The sequence below is a fragment of the Phyllostomus hastatus genome, unplaced genomic scaffold (assembly GCF_019186645.2).
Source record: "Phyllostomus hastatus isolate PE091 unplaced genomic scaffold, TTU_PhHast_1.1 phas_contig_40, whole genome shotgun sequence".
NCBI classification, from domain to species: Eukaryota; Metazoa; Chordata; class Mammalia; order Chiroptera; family Phyllostomidae; genus Phyllostomus; species Phyllostomus hastatus.
In genome coordinates, this window is record NW_025333872.1 from 27471931 (window position 1) to 27489821 (window position 17891).

The 17891-nt window shown below is 44.0% G+C and overlaps 1 protein-coding gene across 1 annotated transcript in view; it reads right to left on the reverse strand.

The window, feature by feature from the left end:
- Positions 1–17891, reverse strand: part of B3GAT2 (beta-1,3-glucuronyltransferase 2) — a 69067-nt gene that overhangs the window by 14730 nt on the left and 36446 nt on the right. Inside the window, exon 2 of the mRNA XM_045843204.1 lies at positions 17165–17309. Within this exon, the coding sequence (XP_045699160.1) occupies positions 17165–17309 (145 nt within the window). The remainder of the gene's footprint in view (positions 1–17164; positions 17310–17891) is intronic.

Genomic DNA, 17891 nt, shown 5'->3' on the forward strand with positions numbered 1-17891 from the left:
CCAAGCTCCCTAGGTGATTCTGATGCATAGTCAGGTTAAGCCCTATGAATTAGGCCCTCCTTAGAGAGGTCTCTGGAGTACAGCTCAGTATTCCCCACTTTGAAAAATCTCACCATTAAGAAATAATGGCAGTGTGATCTCAGAAGGAATAAGAAGCTTTTCTTTTAATTTTGAAAATCTTTAAAAAAGAAAGACACGTTAAAATTCATGAATTCAGCAAAAATTTATTCAAGCCACTTCTGTCAAGGACTGTGTGGGACCTGGAGACACAGGGAGAAAAGATGTGAGCCCTCTCTATCAGGGCAGCTGAGGGCTGGCAGAGTCGCAAGGGGCAGCAGGATGCTGCCTCGAGCGCCACCTCGAGGACAGGTGAGTACATGCAGGATTATACTGGAACATGTGGGAGTGGCATCAATGCTGGATGGACAATCAGGAAAACCTTTCCAGACAAAGCGATTCCTGCACCACTCATGAGTCTTGACAAGTGACTAGAAATTAGCCGAGCAAACATGGGAAGACAAAGTGGCATTCCCTATTCTGGGCTGAGGGCGATGTATGCCCTCTCAATGACCTCAGGCCCACCAGCTTGGGGCAATGCTGGGCTGACCCTGGACCTTGGATGGGTTTGAAAGCAGGTGGACTGAAGTGCAGATGCTGGGGCTGGGGTGATCTGGCTGCTGAGGTGCCCAGGGAGATGCCAGCTAACTTTAAACTTCTGAAGCCAGTGGAGAGAGAGTGGTGCAGAGCAATAAGCCTTAATTCTTATTATTTGCACTAATAAATTGTCTATAATAGATTCCAAGTGAGAAGTATATCTACAGATACTCCCCTAGGGACTCAGATAAGTCAAGGTGGTGAAAAGGGACAGCACCCCTTCCCACCCTTGCGACCTAATTAGAAAGCATGAGAATCATTCTCTTAAACCCTTCCAGCGTGCCACCAGTAATTTGTACAGAAGGAATGCTCCCTCTACAGAAGCTGGCTGGGCTGACACGAACACTACACCTACATTTGCAAATCCACATATCACAAATGGCATTTTCTTTTTTAATTTAATCTTTTTTGTATTATTTTTCCATTACCACTTAGTCCCCTTATACCCTCTCCCCCCAGCAATCACCACACTGTGGTCCATGTCCATAAGTCTTTTTTCCTTTTTGCTCAATCCCTCTACTCCCTAACCACCCCCTCCAATATGAGTCTCTGTCTATGACTCTGTCCCCATTTTCCTTGTTAGTTCAATTTGTTCATTAGATTCCACATATAAGTGAAATCATATGGTATTTGTCTTTCTCTGACTGGCTTATTTCACTTAGCATAATGTTCTCCAAGTCCATCCATACTGTTACAAAGGGTAAAACTTTCTTCTTTTTTATGGCTGAGTAGAATTCCATTGTGTAAATGTCCCATAGTTGTTTTATCCACTCAACTATTGATGGGCACTTGGGCTGCTTCCATATCTTGGTGATTTTAAATAATGATGCAATGAAAATAGGGGTGCTTATATTCTTATTAGTGTTCCAGGCTTCTTTGGGTATATTCCCAGAAGTGGGATTGCATGGCAGATCCATTTTTAATTTTTTTGAGGTATCTCTATACTGCTTTTCATAGTGGCTGCACCAATCTGCATTCCCACCAACAGTGCAAAAGGGTTCTCCTTTCTCCACATCCTCATCAGCACTTACATTGTTTGTTGATTTATTGATGATAGCCATTCTGACAGGCGTGAGATGATATCTTACTGTGGTTTTAATTTGCCTTTCTCTGATGATTAGTGATGTTGAGCATTTTTTCATATGTCTATTGGCCATCTGTATATCCCCTTTGGAAAAGTGTCTATTCAGGTCCTTTGCCTACTTTTTTATTGTTTTTTTTTTTTTGGTGTTGAGTTTTGTAAGTTCTTTATAAATTTTGGATATTAACCCCTTATCAGATGTATCAGCAAATATGTTCTCCCATTCTGTGGGTTGACTTTTTATTTTGTTGATGGTTTCCTTTTCTGTGCAAATACTTTTTAGTTTGATGTAGTCCCATTTGTTTATTTTTTTTCTTTTGTTTCCCTTGCCTGGGGAGATATATCTGAAAAAATATATCTATAAGCAATGTCTGAGATTTTGCTGCCTATGTTTTCTGGTAGGATTTTTATAGTTTCAGGTCTAAAATTTAAATCTTTGAACCATTTTGAATTTCTTCTTCTGTGTGGTGTAAGAAGGCAGTCTAGTTTCATTTTTCTACACATATCTGTCCAATTTCCCCCAAACCATCTGTTGAATGAATTATCTTTAGCCCTTTGTATACACTTGCTTCCTCTGTTGAAATATTACTTGACTATAAAGGTGTGAGTTTATTTCTGGCTCTCTATTCTGTTTCATGATCTATATGTCTGTTCTTGTGCCAGTGCCATGCTGTTTTGACTACTATGGCCTTGTAATATAGTTTGATATCAGGTAGTATGATTCCTCAACTTTGTTCTTCTTTCTCAGGATTGCTGTTGCTATGCAGGGCCTTTTGTGGTTCCATATAAATTTTTGAAATATTTGTTCTAGTTCTGTGAAATACATCATTGGAATCTTGATAGGAATGACATTGAATCTATAGATTGCTTTGGGTAGTATGGACATTTTAATCATGTTAATTCTTCTTATCCATCAACATGGCCATGTGCTTCCATTTATTAGTGTCTTCTTCAATGTCTTTCTTCAGTGCCTTATAATTTTCCGAGTACAGATCCTTTATATCTTTGGTTAGGTTTATTCTTAGGTATTTTATTCTTTTTTATAGCAATTGTGAATGGGATTGTTTTCTTAATGTCCCTTTCTGCTAGTTTGTTATTGGCATATAAAAATGCAACTGATTTCTGGATGTTAATTTTGTACCTGATACTTTGCTGAATTCATTTATCAGTTCTAGTAGATTTTTGGTGGAATCTTTAGAGTTCTCTATGTACAGTATCATGTCATCTGTAAATGATGACAGTTTTACTTCTTCCTTTCCAAATTGAATGCCTTTTATTTCTTCTTCTTGTCTGACTGCTATGGCAAGGACTTCAAGTACTATGTTGAATAAGAGAGGTGAAAGCAGACATCCCTGCCTTGTTCCCGATCTTAAGGGGAATGCTTATAGTTTTTGCCCATGGAGTATGATGCTGAATTGTGTTTGTCATATGTGGGCTTTATTATGTTGAGGTATGTTCCCTCTATTCTCACTTTGTTGAGAGTTTTTATCATAAATTGGTGCTGGATTTTGTCAAATGACTTTTCTACATCTATTGACAGGATCATGTGGTTTTTATTCTTTATTTTGTTTATGTGGTGAATCACATTTATTGATTTGTGAATGTTGTACCAACCTTGCATTTCTGGAATAAATCCCACTTGATCATGATGTATGATTTTTTGATGCATTGCTGTATTCATTTGGTTTGCTAATATTTTATTGAGAATTTTAGCATCTATGTTCATCAGAGATATTGGACTATAGTTTTCTTTATTTGTAGTGTCTTTATCTGGTTTTAGAATTAGGATGATGCTGACCTTGATTTAGTGTTTGGGAGCTGTCCCTCCTCTTGCATTATGAAATAGTTTGAGAAGGAGAGGTGTTACTTCCTCTTGGAATATTTGGTAAAATTCACCTGTGAAGCCATCTGGTCCAGGGCTTCTGTTTGTTGGAAGTTGTTTTTTTTTTTAATTACTGTTTCAGTTTCACTAGGACTAATCCATCTGTTCAGATTCTCTGATTCTTTCTGATTTAGTTTTGAAAGGTTGTATTTTTCTAGAAATTTATCCCTTTCATCCAGGTTGTCCAGTTTGTTGGCATATAGTTCATAAATTTTCTTACACTCTTTGTATTTCTTTAGTGTCATTTATTATTTCTCCTCTCATTTCTCATTTTATTTATTGGGGTCCCCTTTTTTTCCCCTTGATGAGTCTGGTAAAGGTTTGTCAATCTTGTTTATCTTTTCAAAGAACCACCTCTTGTATTCATTAATCTTTTCTATTTTTTTAGACTCTATTTTGTTTATTTCTGCTCTAATCTTTATTATTCCCTTCTCTCTACTCACTTTGGGCTTTGTTTGCTATTCTTTTTCAAGTTCCTTTAAGTGTGAAGTGAGATTGTTTATTTGATCTTTATCTTGTTTTTTGAGATAGGCCTGTAATGCTATGAATTTCCTTCTTAGGATTGCTTTCTCAGTGTCCCACAGATTTTTGGATTGCTGTGACCTCCATTTCATTTGTTTCCATGTGTCTTTTGATTTCTTCCTTGAACTCAATGTTGAACCATTCATTGTTAATAATGCTATTTAGCTGTCATGTCTTTGTGTGTTTTTCAGTGTTCTTCTTGTGATTGATTTCTAGTTTCATAGCATTTTGGTCAGAGAAGATACTTAATATGATTTCAGTCTTCTTTTTTGAGACTTGTTTTGTGTCCTAACATGTGGTCTATCCTAGAAAAGTTTCCATGTGCACTTGAAAAGCATGTGTATTCTGCTGCTTTGGGATAAGGTGCTCTGAAAATATCAATGAACTCCATTTGACTTAGTGTGACATTTAAGGCTGCTGTCTCCTTGTTGATTTTCTGTCTTGAAGATCTATCCATTGAAGTCAATGGTATGTTAAAATCCCTGACTATGCCTGTGTTTCTGTTGATCTCTCCCTTTATGTCCACCAAAATTTGCTTCATATATTTAGGTGTTTCTATGCTGGGTGCATAAATGTTTACTAGGATGTAGTGTCCTTCTTTCTCTCTTACTATAGCGTTGGTTTTAAATTATATTTTGTCAGATATAAGTATTGCTACCCCAGCTTTTTTCCTTTTATATTTGCATCAAATATATTTTCTATCCCTTTACTTTTAGTCTGTGTGTATCTTTGTGGGTCTTGTTTCTTAACTATTCAGCTACCTTATGTCTTTTGGTTGAGCATTTAAGCCATTTACATTTAAGGTGATTATTGATAGATATGGATATAGTGCTATATTATTGTTAGACTGTTCTCTGTTTTTTTATTTTCTTTTTCTTTTTTTTTAAAAGATTTTATTTATTTATTTTTAGAGAGAGAAGGGAGGTAGAAAGAAAGAGAGAGAGAGACATCAATGTGCAGTTGCTGGGGGTCATGGCCTGCAACCCAGGTATGTACCCTGACTCAGAATCAAACCTGTGACACTTTGGTTCACAGCCTGCGCTCAATCCATTGAGCTACACCAGCTAGGGCCTTTTTCTTCTTCTTAAAGCAAGCCCTTAAGCTTGCTTTAAATCCCTTTAACATTTGTTGTAGTACTGGTTTGGTGTTAACAAACTCCTTTAGCTCTTTCTTGTCTGGGAAGCTCCTTACTTATCCTTCAATTTTAAATGACAGTCTTGTGGGGTAAAGTAACCTTGGTTGTAGGCCCTTGTTTTTCACTATCTTGAATATTTCACACTACTCTCTTCAGGTCTGAGATGTTTCTATTGAGTAATCAGATAATAGTCCAATTGGTGCTACTTGTAGGTAACTACCTACTTTTCTCTTGTGGCTTGTAGGATTCCCTCCTTGTCTTTAAGCCTTGTCATTTTATTCATGATGTGTTTTAGTGTGGCCTCTTTGGGATTACCTTATTTGGGACTCTCACACCTTCCTAGACTTGTGTTTCTTCTTGCTTCGCCAAATTTGGGAAGTTATTGGTCATTATTTCTTCAAATAGGTTCTTGATCCCTTGCTCATTCTCTTCTCCTTGTGGTGTTCCTGTGTTGTGATGCTGTTTTGCTTTACGTTGTCCAATATGTCCTAAGCTCTCCTCATAGTTTTTAATTCATTTTTCTTTTTGCAGCTCTGCCTGGGTGTTTTTTTCTACCTTGTCTTCCAAATCACTGACTCCATCCTTTGCTTCATCTAACCTGCTGCTTATTTCTTCCAGTGTATTATTTAGCTCAGATATTACATTCTCTATTTCTGATCGGTCCTTTTTTATGGTTTCTATGTCTTTCCTCATGCTGTCGAGTATCCTTATAGTAATTACTCTAAACTCTTTGATAAACTGCTTGTCTCCATTTCATCCAGTTCTTAGTCTTGAGAATTCTCTTGTTCTTCCATTAGGGGTCTATTTCTTTGTCTTCCCATTTTGGCTGCTTCTTTGTAGTTTGCACCTCAGCAGTTAAACTAACCATCCATCAAACCAATCTGTTGTTAAACTAATCAAACTGTAATCAGTAGCCTTAAGTACTACAGGGTGGGGCAGAATAATTCCTGAGAGCAAGACTATCACTTCCCCTCAGGCTGATGCCATGTGGAGGGGAGTGCTCTGCCTGAGAAAGATGGCTTCTGCAGTATGGGGAATGATTCAGTACAGGGATCCTGGTGGCTGTTCCTTCAGTTCTCTCCCCAGGGCCACCAACCCCAAACTCTCCTCAAGCCTCTCTAGTCCACTCTGCCTTCTCTCTGCTGGAGCCCAGGGTAAGTGACTACAAACAAAATTTTGTGGGTTGGCTCTTTAAGAGATTCTCTGAGTCTGCAGCCATCTCTTCCTGGAAGACAGAAGCCCTGCTGCTTTTCACAACTGGGTGTTATCTGAGTTCCTTTCTGGGTCTTGTGTTATAGGCTAGGGAGCCTACCTTGGGGTTTAGACCCCACACTTCTCAGGGGGAAACACCCAGCTGCTGAAATATCCATCCAGAATTTCAGCTCCTACCCAGGGACACCTCCAGCCCTCTCACACCTCCTTGCACTCCCTGCCAATCACATTAAGTTGAAGTGGTTTCTTCTGTATGTCCTTGGTCATAATGCTTCTTTCCAACTAGTGTTCAGTTCGTTATTCAGGATGATTTCTCTACAATTTAGTTGTAGTTACAGATTGGTCCTTGGAGGAGGCTAGTGTAGCTTCCATTTACTCCTCAACCATCTTGGATCTCTTCCCTTCCAAGAGCATTTTCTTTGAAAGCTCAAATGCTTTTTGTTTGTTTAGTTTTTCAGCTGGGAAATTAAGAAAGTAAGCACATATCTGCTTTTCAACAACTTTTTAATAATGCTTCTGTTTTGTTTTTCTCTTGATGACTCTTTTCTAACAATATTTTATCTAAAGCAAGAGCCAGTGTCTGTCTCCACATGCACCTTGCACAGGGGGCTCATTCACTGAATGATAATGAGCACAGGCCCATCAGCCAGGGTAGAAGTGAAGTTCATCACAAGCCCAAAGCAAAGAGTTTGCATGTTCATAAGAATTACCTTCCAGGATAATTTGAAATAGCTAGATGCAGTGAGGATCAAGCATTCACAGAAGACCGGGAGCTTTTGCACATATCTACTTTCACTTTGAGCTCACCTAAGGCAGGTGGTCTGATCCCTCATCCAGAATTGGGAAACTGAGAAATACAGCCTGCTTGTGCCCAAGGAGAGCCTGGGCACCAGTGCCCCTCCTCCCCCACAGCTGCATGCAGCTGCATGGATGTGACCACCAGATAACCAGTCACATAGCAGTGAGATGACTCCCCCTGGGCAAATGTATGAGCAATTTGAACCCAGAGACACAGCTGATCTTGTTTCTTCATTGAGAAACATAACAGTCATTGAGTGTCTACAGTATTGTACTAGGTGCTCTGTATGTGAAGCCTTACTCTGAAGAATTCCATTTCCTCTGTTCTGCAGATGAAGGAAACAGAAGCTCATAGATCTAGCCCTGGGTCACCTACCTGTAAATGGGTAAAAAGGGACTCAGAGCCCAGTGGGAGGCCCATCTCTGGGGACACTCTGACCTGAGTTTGAATCCCAGCTCCACCCCTCACTCAATCACTGTGCAATCTTGGACAAGTTATGTAGCACATCTAGGCCCCAGTTTCCTTACATTTGAAGAGGATGATGGTATCAGCACATCCCTCGCAGCCCTGAGTGAGGGTAAGAAAGCACACAGAATATCTAAGAATGGGTCCTACCTGGTAAATGCTCAGTAAACAATAATTATTAAGCTTGGTGGGCTTTCCTGGTGTAAGAGAAAACTTTTGGTTTTCAAAATTTTTAGTTCTGAAGGGTAGCTTTGTTCCATTGAAATTGTGAGGGAAATTACAATAGGTAAATACAGAGCTGCTAGATTTGGGGTAGGATGGGGCTCTGGAAGCCCACCCTCCCCACCGGCCCTGCAGCCCTTAAAGGGCTCAGTGGATCCCTCCACCTCCATCTTTACCTCCGCGAAGCTGAGCGTGAACCCGGCCACCCCACCGACATCCACCCAGAAAAAGCGCCCTCACTATGGCAAGGCAGTGTGCTGGTGCTCTTTATCTTGAACCCTGACATGGCCATGGTCCATGGGGACGGACTGAACATGCTGCGGCCATCAAATGCCTGCAAGTCTCTAGAATGCATGTCATTCAGGAAAAGATTCAGAAATGGGCAACAGGCTTCCTAGCGCCCTAACGCCCCTCTGCCGACCCTGCAGTTCTGGAAGCTGTCTGTGCTTGTAGCGGCGGTCCTCCCCCGATCGCCCACAGACTGCTCCAGGGACGGCCACACTGCACTGGCCTGAGGGGGACGTCCCCATCAGTCCCCACACCCTGCGCTGAAGGTTACCACGTGACATACCGAATCGCTCTGCTGAGAACATTCAGTACGTTTCTCTCTTTCACACAAAACAACCATGCACTGAAAGCGGCACACGTAAATTGCAATGGCTCCGAGGTGGCAAGAAGGTTATTCCTTCCATATTCTTGCAGTATTATATTCATAAAACAAAGTAAAACGTTACCTGTTTTGGTTGTGCTCATTTGGCTCTGGTGGTCACATGACCCGGGCTGCGCTGAGGTCCATTACTGCTCCATCTGCCCAGAAAGGGCTTGCCAACTAACCAACCCAGGCAGAGTCCGCGGTCACCAAATACCGAAAGAAAGAAGGCCCGGTGCCACTGCTATTCCCAGACAGCCCAGGAAAGAGCTTCAGTTACTGTGTAGTGTGACCCCTTCACTGTCTTCAGTTTAATAGGCATCATTTATACTACTTTTTAAAAAGACTTTATTTATTTTTTTAGAGAGAGTGGAACGGAGGGAGAGAGGGAGAGAAACACCAGTTGCCTCAAACACACCCCCAACTGGGACCTGGTCTGCAACCCAGGCATGTGCCCTGACCAGGGATTAAACTGGTGACTTTTCAGTTTGCAGGAGGATGCCCAACGCACTGAGCCACACCAGTCAGGGCTATCATACTTTTGAAAAGGTTTGCCAGGTCAGCCATCAATGGGGACAGGAGCTCTGGCACAGGGCAATCCCTCACCCGCTCTACGACTGGGGTGTGGGTCTGCAAGGGACATGCACTGGGGGTGGACTGGAGGGCAGGACAGCTGTGGCTGCATCCTGCTGGAGGTGGGGGTGGGGGCGCCCACAATTACAGTATAAGATGTCACGCCAGGTAGTAAGGGCTCTGGTGCAGCAGTAGCGGGGCTTTTAACTACAGAGGTAATAACGAAGCGGGGGTGGGGGGTGGGGGTGGGGGAGGGAGACTGTCCATCTGGGGTGCTTGCAAAGACTTGCCAGAGGAAGTGAGTTTAAACTGAGCACTAAAGGATGAACAGGGCCAAACTGAGAAAAGGACTTTGCAGGCACAGGCATCTGTGCAGGCCCCAAGGTGAACGTTAGGATGTGTGGGATGAACTGTGGGAGCAGGTGTCCTCAAAGACCAGTGGAGGGGAGTTGGGTAGGCGGGTGGGTGGGGGAGGGATGGGGTGGGGTGGGAGCAGCAGGCAGGACTGTGCCGCCATGCTGAGGAGGAGTCCTTTACCCTAATTGCCTAGGGGTGAGGGACTGCCAAGATCAGGTCTGCACTCCTGAATGATTCCCCCTGCCTCTCAGCAGGTGGGGGCTGGGCAGGGCAGTGGTGGATGCAGGAAACCCAGGCAGGCCATCTGGGTATCCTATCCTCATCTCAGCCATTTCAAGCTCCACAACCCTCCATAAGGATGGCACATCCACAATGAATCCACAGTCTGGGGACTTCCGTCAAGGAATGTGATCTTTCTTCCTAATGTGCACATTCCTGTTTTTAGACAACTGGTACTCTGGTTATCAGAATGTTCTAATTTCCCAAGATCACCATATTTCCTGCACTTAGATTCAGATAATGCCAATAACTCAGATAATGCCAATTAAATTGGCGTAACAAATTACGCCAATTAAAACTAAACCAAAATTAAGTTTAATATATCTGCCATCACCATAACAGACAACAATGTTAAAAAGGTCTTAACTTCTGCTGGTCTACGGGCAGAATCTGAATTGGCTTCTTGAAATCCGATGAATGCCTGCCAGCTACTGTGCAAGGCCTGTGGCACAACAGCCGCTCCCCTATGCAGCCTCGTCTCCCCGCAAACGGGACCTCCTCAGCATTTTCACGGATCGAATTTCCACTCCCTCTTTCCTCTTTTGGAGACTTTCCTCAGACGAGTTTGCTGATCTTTTAGCCCTCTGGAGTTCAGGCCCTTCACTCTTCCTCGTACCCCTTGCTCCTGGGAACAGTCCACAAGGCCCCGGTTGCTCTCAACCATCCCAACGCCGCCACTACGTGCTCCTGATCTCACACTTTCACAGCACCAAGCACCTTCTTCTTCCATGTCTGCGAGATGGACATCTTCCAGCTGAAATCATGATTCACCCGCCTCTGCTTTCCAGGGTCTGTTGTCATCTGTCCACCCCAAAACCCTCTTGTTGGGTCTTGTCCCTGTCACTGGCTCCTCCTCCTGCAGCCACCTTAAACGACTGCTCCCAGGAAGCAATCCTAGGCCACGACGGAGTGTCCCTGTGAGAGCTCACCCACTCTCAGGGTGTCGGCACACCCACCACATCCAGCAGGCTCCGGGCCAGCACACGGAGTCCTCCTAGACTTTGCATCCCTCCGAAGGGCACGTGGGCGAAACTGTCTTAGCACTTTACAATGTCTCATTTCTATCAGTCATGTAAGAGGCCACAGACAACGCTCAAGGTGACCCTGAGGCATCAGGAGACATCACTTAAATGTACACTTTGCTTAGGCGAATCAAAGCATTAGTACAATGAGGAGTGTCTTCATTATGCTAATGAGGTGGCTCTTGGTGGGCCCCTAGATTGGTTCAAGATGGGGGCTGGTTACCAGAAAAGCAAACATGATTAAAGGGAGGGAACTCGGGGCCATTCGATCCCTGCGGATGGAAGCTAGAGACTGAGTTCAATCACAAGGCCTTTGATTTGACCAATCACGCCTCCGTAAAAAAACTCCAATAAATACTCTACACATGAGAGATCAGTGGGACGTCTGGGTACTAAACTCGTTAATGTGCTGGGAGGGTGATGCACCCTGATTCCTCGAGGAAAAGGCACAGAAGCCCTGCGGTCTTTCCCAGACAGCGCAGGTGTCTTTTCGTTTGCCTGGTCTTGATTTGTGTCTTTTGTGTTAGAAATGTAATAATAAGTAGAGCATTTTCTGGGTTCTGTCAGCCCTTGTAGTATATTATCAGACCTGCCAGTGGTGTGGGAAACATCACATTTACAGTCAGTTGGTCAGAAGGGCAGGTGGCCCCAGGGAACCCCACAGTGTGGGTGGTGTCTGAAGCAAGGGCAGTTTTCCTTGTTGGGGACCATACGCTCCAGCTTGCGGGGTCTGTGCTGACTCTGGGTGGTTAGTGCCAGAGCTGAGCTACAGTAGACCCAGCTGGATTTTTACTGGAATACAGTCCCTACCGTGGGCCAGCCGCCCAACTGGAAGCTGCATATGTCGCCGTTAGAGGAGCACAGGGCCCTGCCTCACCCCCTAGAGGTGCAGGCAAATGTCAGGAATTCAAAGTAAACACCTCAGTCTTAAGTTCTGAATTTGAACAAATCTACACCTCCTAGAGAAGCTGAACAGTAAGCTTGGTTCTTTCAAGCTGTGGTTCTTACTGACCACCCCACCATCCAACCCCCACAGAAATGAACAAAGTGAGTCTCACTTCCAAGTAACTCCCTGACCTCAAAACAGAGCTAAGAACTTGGCATGAACTGCCCTGCTTTTAGTCAACAAGGACTAGCTAGCGGGCAGGTGCCCGAGGGGTAGAAATTGAAGACTGTGGGAAGTGCAGACCAGCAGAAATACTCTGGGGCCTCGCCGGCCAGGCAGAACACCATGGCCATCAGCCAGCGACCGATTGCAGAGCCAGCTACAGCTGCTGCCGGGCCGGGGCTGCCTCTAGTGCTTTCTTTGCATCGTGTGAATGGGTATCTTAATTCTTTATTCAATAATCATGAGAGGACTTCCGTCAAGTTGGAGGCATAGGTGGACGCACCATACCTCCACGCACAACCAAGATTGGAACAACAACAATTTAGAGGCAGAATAACACCCAGAACTGATAGAGAATTTATCTGAATGGAAGTCAGACAGCCAAGAAGTTGAAATAGATCCGTTCATCAAGACCGGTAGGAGGGGCGGAGGCAGCAGCCAGGCATGGGTCGTGGTGCAGAGAGCAGAGAGAGTTGGGCACATAAGGCAACCGGGGGCATGTAAGGCATCTGGGGCGTGCAAGATAGCAGCGGGTGGACCCTGAGTACCCAAGTGACAGCTGGCAGACCCAGCGAGTCAGCGATTGTGGAGCAGGGCAGAGCATGCAACCCAGGATTCCAGAGAAGGGACTGAGGTCCCACGGAGAACGGAGCTACCGCCATTGTTCCCTCCCGACCCTGCCCCCACATACAACATCACAATGTCACAATCTAGCAACTGGGGTGCCCAGCCCCGGTGAACACTTAAGGCTCTGCCCCTCACTGTAACAGGAGCGACCAGACCAAAAAGAGAGAGAGAGAGAGAGAGAGAGAGAGAGAGGGAGAGAAATGGCTCAAACAGAAGAACAAATCAATGCCCTAGGACTCATTCTTTTAAGTGACCGAGAGATGGCCAATCTATCAGATGCACAGTTCAAAATACTGGTGTCAGGAAGCTCACAGAATTGGTTGATTTGGGGCTCAAATTAGATGAACAAATGCAGGTTACCATAAAAGAAATGAAGGAAAATGTACAGGGAACCAATAGTGATGGGAAGGAAACTGGGACTCAAAACAATAGAGTGGACCAGAAGGAAGAAAGAAACAACCAAACAGGAAAGAATGGAGAAATAAGAATTCAAAAAAACAAGGAGAAGCTCAGGAACCTCCAGGACATCTTTAAACGTTCCAATATCTGAATTATAGGGGTACCAGAAGGGGAAGAGGAAAAGCAACATATTGAATATGTATTTGAACAAATAATAAAGGACAACTTCCCATTCTGACAAAGGAAATAGACTTCCAGGAAATCCAGGAAGCTCATAGAGCCCCAAAGAAGTTGGACCCAAGAAGAAACACACCAAGGCACATCATAATTACATTAGCCAAGGTAAAAATGAAGGAGAGAATCCTAGAAGCAGCAAGATATAAGGGGACAGTAACCTACAAAGGAGTTCCTATCAGACTGTCAGCTGATTTCTCAAAAGAGACCTTATAGGCAAGAAGGGGCTGGAAAGAAGTATTCCAAGTCATGAAAGACAAGGACCTATATCCCATACTACCCTATCCAGCAAAGCTTTCATTTAGAATGAAAGGGCAGATAAAGTGCTTCTCAGATAAGGTCAAGTTCAAGGAGTTCATCATCACCAAGTCCTTATTTTATGAAATGTTAAAGGGACTTATCTAAGAAAAGAAGATTAAAAAACCATGTATAGTAAAAGGACAGCAAACTCACAATTATTAACAACCACACCTAAAGCAAAACCAAAAGAAACTAAGCAATCAACTAGAACAGGAACAGAACCACAGAAATGGAGATCACATGGAGGGTTATCAACAGGGGAGTGGGAGAAGGAGAGAGGGGGAAAAGGTACAGAGAATAAGTAGCATTGTAGGTTGAAAATAGATAGGGGAAGGTAAGAATAGTATGAGAAATGTAGAAGCTAAAGAACTTATAAGTATGATACATGGACATGAACTAAAGGGGGGGATGTGGGTGGGAGAGGGTATAAAGGGTAGAGGGGAGTGAAGGGGGAAATGGGACAACTGTAATAGCATAATCAATAAAATATATTTTAAAAAATAATCATGAGAAAGCTTTTTAAAAATTTTCTCCCAGTGCAACAGAAATAATCTTGACTTCTGCCACTAACACTGTGCCTACAAGATAATTTCAGAACGTTTCGTCATCTGAGAGCAAAAACAGCATCTGCAAAGTCCAGCTGGCCAAACACAGACCCAGAGTCAAACTCCATGACTGTCATGGCGCTTTACAGTCCTGACATCTTGCACTCAAATAAGCTTCTGTGACTTCACAGAGATACAACCAGGACAGACCCTGAGGGGCTTCTACTGAATGTGCCCAACACCCCAAAACAAGACAGCTGTGGGAATGTTAACACTGTGCCTCTTTAAGTTTCATGGTTTTAATCAGCTAGTGAGAATCCAAGAGAGACCCCAGCTCCTTTGACTATCTCAGACCACTATCCAAGCAGTGCTTCTCAGACTGGCCTGGGCGCCACAGGGAGTGAGCTCCCAGCTTCCTTCTCTCTTTCTGGACACTGTGTGTGTGTTGGTGTGCGTCGCCCGAACAAGAGGTGGGAGGTACCGTGTGCACATGAAGGGCCAGAAGGTCTCCTCCTTCTTCTCACAGAGAAGGCATGAGTCTTATGTGGAATCTTAAGTAAAGCTGTGAATTTTCAAGATTTAGATTCAGAACAAACTTCCTCAAAATCAGAATCATTCATTTATCAACGAAATCACTCTCACTTTAAGGCTTCCAAAAATATCAATATCAGTAACTTACTGAAAACTAATTTGCAAAGCAAGTTTGTGTGTGTAGTGAAGAAAATAATTTAGTGTGGCAAAAGTTGTTTTCTTAGAAACAGAAAGTTATTCCTATTTTAAAATAAGGATAATTAATATAAAACAAGCAAATCATTCATATTCTGTGTCTTCTATTATGCTTTGAAAATATATTGAAATGGCCCTGGCTGGTGTGGCTCAGTGGATTGAGTGCTGGCCTGTGAACCAAAGGGTTGCCAGTTTGATTCCCAGTCAGGGCACATGCCTGGGTTGTGGGCCAGGTCCCCAGTGGAGGGGGTGTGGGGGGCAACCACACATTGATGTTTCTTTCCCTCTCTTTTTCCCTCCCTTCCCCTCTCTCTAAAAATAGATAAATAAAATCTTTATTAAAAAAAGAAAATACATTGAAATGTTTAGAAAAATCCAAACATCAGCCATGCCATGGAGAAGTTTCCCAGAGACTCTAGCAGGGAAAGTGCATCAGATAATTTGTCATAGGCAGGTCTAATGCACAAAACCCATGTGCCTTCCTTGAATTTTCTTGGGTATTTAATCATCTATACTAAGTTCATAAAGCAAAACCCAAGAAGACTCATCCAGGTGGCCCTGACCTTGATGTTACCTTGCAGGGTACTGGGCAGAGATGCTGTGTGTAAGGAGGCATGCCTGGAAAGGTCATGTTGAAGCAAGGCTCTGGGGCAGGTAAGAACCAAACACCTGCCAGCTGGCTGCATTGCTGCTCACGTGCCTGTTAGAATCTGAGGAGCTGGGCTTTTCTTCGAGCTTCCCAGGGTGGGAAGCTGGGAGAAGAAAGACTACATTAGAAAAGACCTCAGTAGCCACTCATGTCACTGCTTCATTCTACACATGAGGAAAGGAAGTCCCAGACGCAACAGACTTGGGACTGATGGTCGCCATGTTTTCTGTTCAAGGTTACACATGTGTTCCACCAGCAGGAACCCTGATTCTCAAAGACACAATATGGTCAGCCTTGTATTTTCAGGGCCACAAATTCAGACTTGAACAAAAGCCTCCTCCAAGAATCCCCGGGACTCTCCACATCTGGCCGACCTGACTCTCTCTGTGCCTTCAGGTAAATGCTTTGGGTGAGATGCCAGCTCCACTCTGGGGCTACAAGAACCAAGGACCAAAGCATAAGGCTGGGGTTAGAAGAGGGATGGGGCCATCAGGAAGCAGAGAGGAGGGGCCTGGGAGAGGGTAAGAGATCCAGACAGTCCTTGGAGTTAGACACAGTGACACAGTCCCACCAAACTGGCCCTCAGAAAGTGTATGTTCGACACTGAGTAAAAATATCCCAGTTTGTCTTCTCCCATGACGCAGTGCAACAGACCCTCCATGCTGCCATCCACGAGAGCTTCCCCCAACAGCTCCTGCTCCTGGTATTCTTCCTAAGCTTGCTTCCTCAAACGTTCAGTATCCTCAGAATGACAGTGATGGAGCCAGGTCAGAACGGCCTTTGTTGCACCAGAATTCTGAGCAGAGGGAGCCCGACTGCAGCTCAGAAACCTGCATGGAAGACCGGCCAAGCGCCGTCTGACAGACAGAGCAGTGCTCCGGAGCTGAAGATTGATGCGATCAATTTGGAAGCTTTTCTGCCTTCATTGTCTGGGTTATAGATATTGGTGATTTTTTTTTTTTGCCTCTAAGCCTTATGTTTCAAACTTCATATTTCCACAGTTATCACAGGCATCATTTCAAGTAACCCACAGAAAATAAGTCACTCTATGATAAGGTAGCATTTTGGAATATGTGGTCTGCTATGGGTCTTATTTCATTCAATTGCTTGGTTAGAGAATAAAAATCTTTAAAGCACAGTTATGCTCAAAATTAATAAATGCTTAAAAAGCCAGCAATCTAATTTTATATTTTAGCTAGTATCAAGAAGCACTAAATTGATCAATAAGCATAAAATTGATTGGTTAGTCAATTTCTTATTACTATTTTTAACTTTACTTTTATTGTTGACTCTATCACAGACACCCCCATTCCCCACCCCCTTTGCCCACTTCAGTAAGCATGTGATTTATTCTAAAAAACTGGACCTCCAGAGAGAGGTACCAAAAGGCAGGGGCCAGGCCCAGTTCTTGCCGCCGACCCCCCGGTGCCCCGCCCAGCACCTGGCACACAGACATTTCTTGGACAGGAGGATGGCTGCATGGGCAGGCGGCAACATGGAACAGAAGGAGCATTTTCTAGTCACCCCCTAAAATTAATTTCCACCTGAATTAACCAAAGGGCCTGTTTTGAAGGTTTAAATAGTGCATCTGCTAAACACAATGTGACCCAGAATTTTAACCAAAGTGGCCTTTTCCAGCTTCCCTCATCTAGTGCCCGGGGACAAATGGGAATGTCCGTAAGAACAATCAGGCAGAAGCAAACGTCACCATCCACACTCCTCACCTGCCATGTCGATGGCGAAAGGCCTGTCTGCTCTCCAGCCAGTGTACCAACCGACGACTTTGCCGTTTTCCACCAAGGGACGTTCGTAGCGTCGCCCGCCGACAAGGCCCACCGGCCAGACCGAGACCTTGCGTGTGGTTCGCATCTGTAAACAGGGGAAAGAGACTTGGTTTCAGCTTCCTTAGGGAACGGAACTTGAAGGGAGGACAAGAATGTGAGCCACGGAGAAGAAACGAGAAGGGGTGGGGTGTGTGCATTTCCAGAAGCTGAAGGCTTCCAGACAGAACCCTCTGCAGGCAGGGTGCTGCCCAGTCGCTGTCCATCTGTTCGGCCCTCGGCCACGTACCCCTCAGACCGAAACTAAGCCTGGGGTTCAGGGTTAAGGGAACTACAGTGGGTGTCAGTATCTGAACACCACTTAAGGGAAATTCACCTGACTCAAATATTTCCCATTTGTTTCAAAGTTGAATCTTTTAAACAACACGTTGTATCTTCAGAAGTGAGAAGGTTTAGTTCCCCTTTAGGAAACTTTATTACTCAGTAACAGTGAAATGTTTACTCAGAGGAGCCACAGGAGTTGCCTTTCTCTAAATTTTTCATTGTTTTAGACACACAGAAATCTTGGCTGGTGACATTAATAATGGGATCTACACACAGAACAGACACCAGCCATCCTCCCGGGTGACAGAAAGAAAAACATACCCTAAATCTGCCTGTCTTTTGCAGC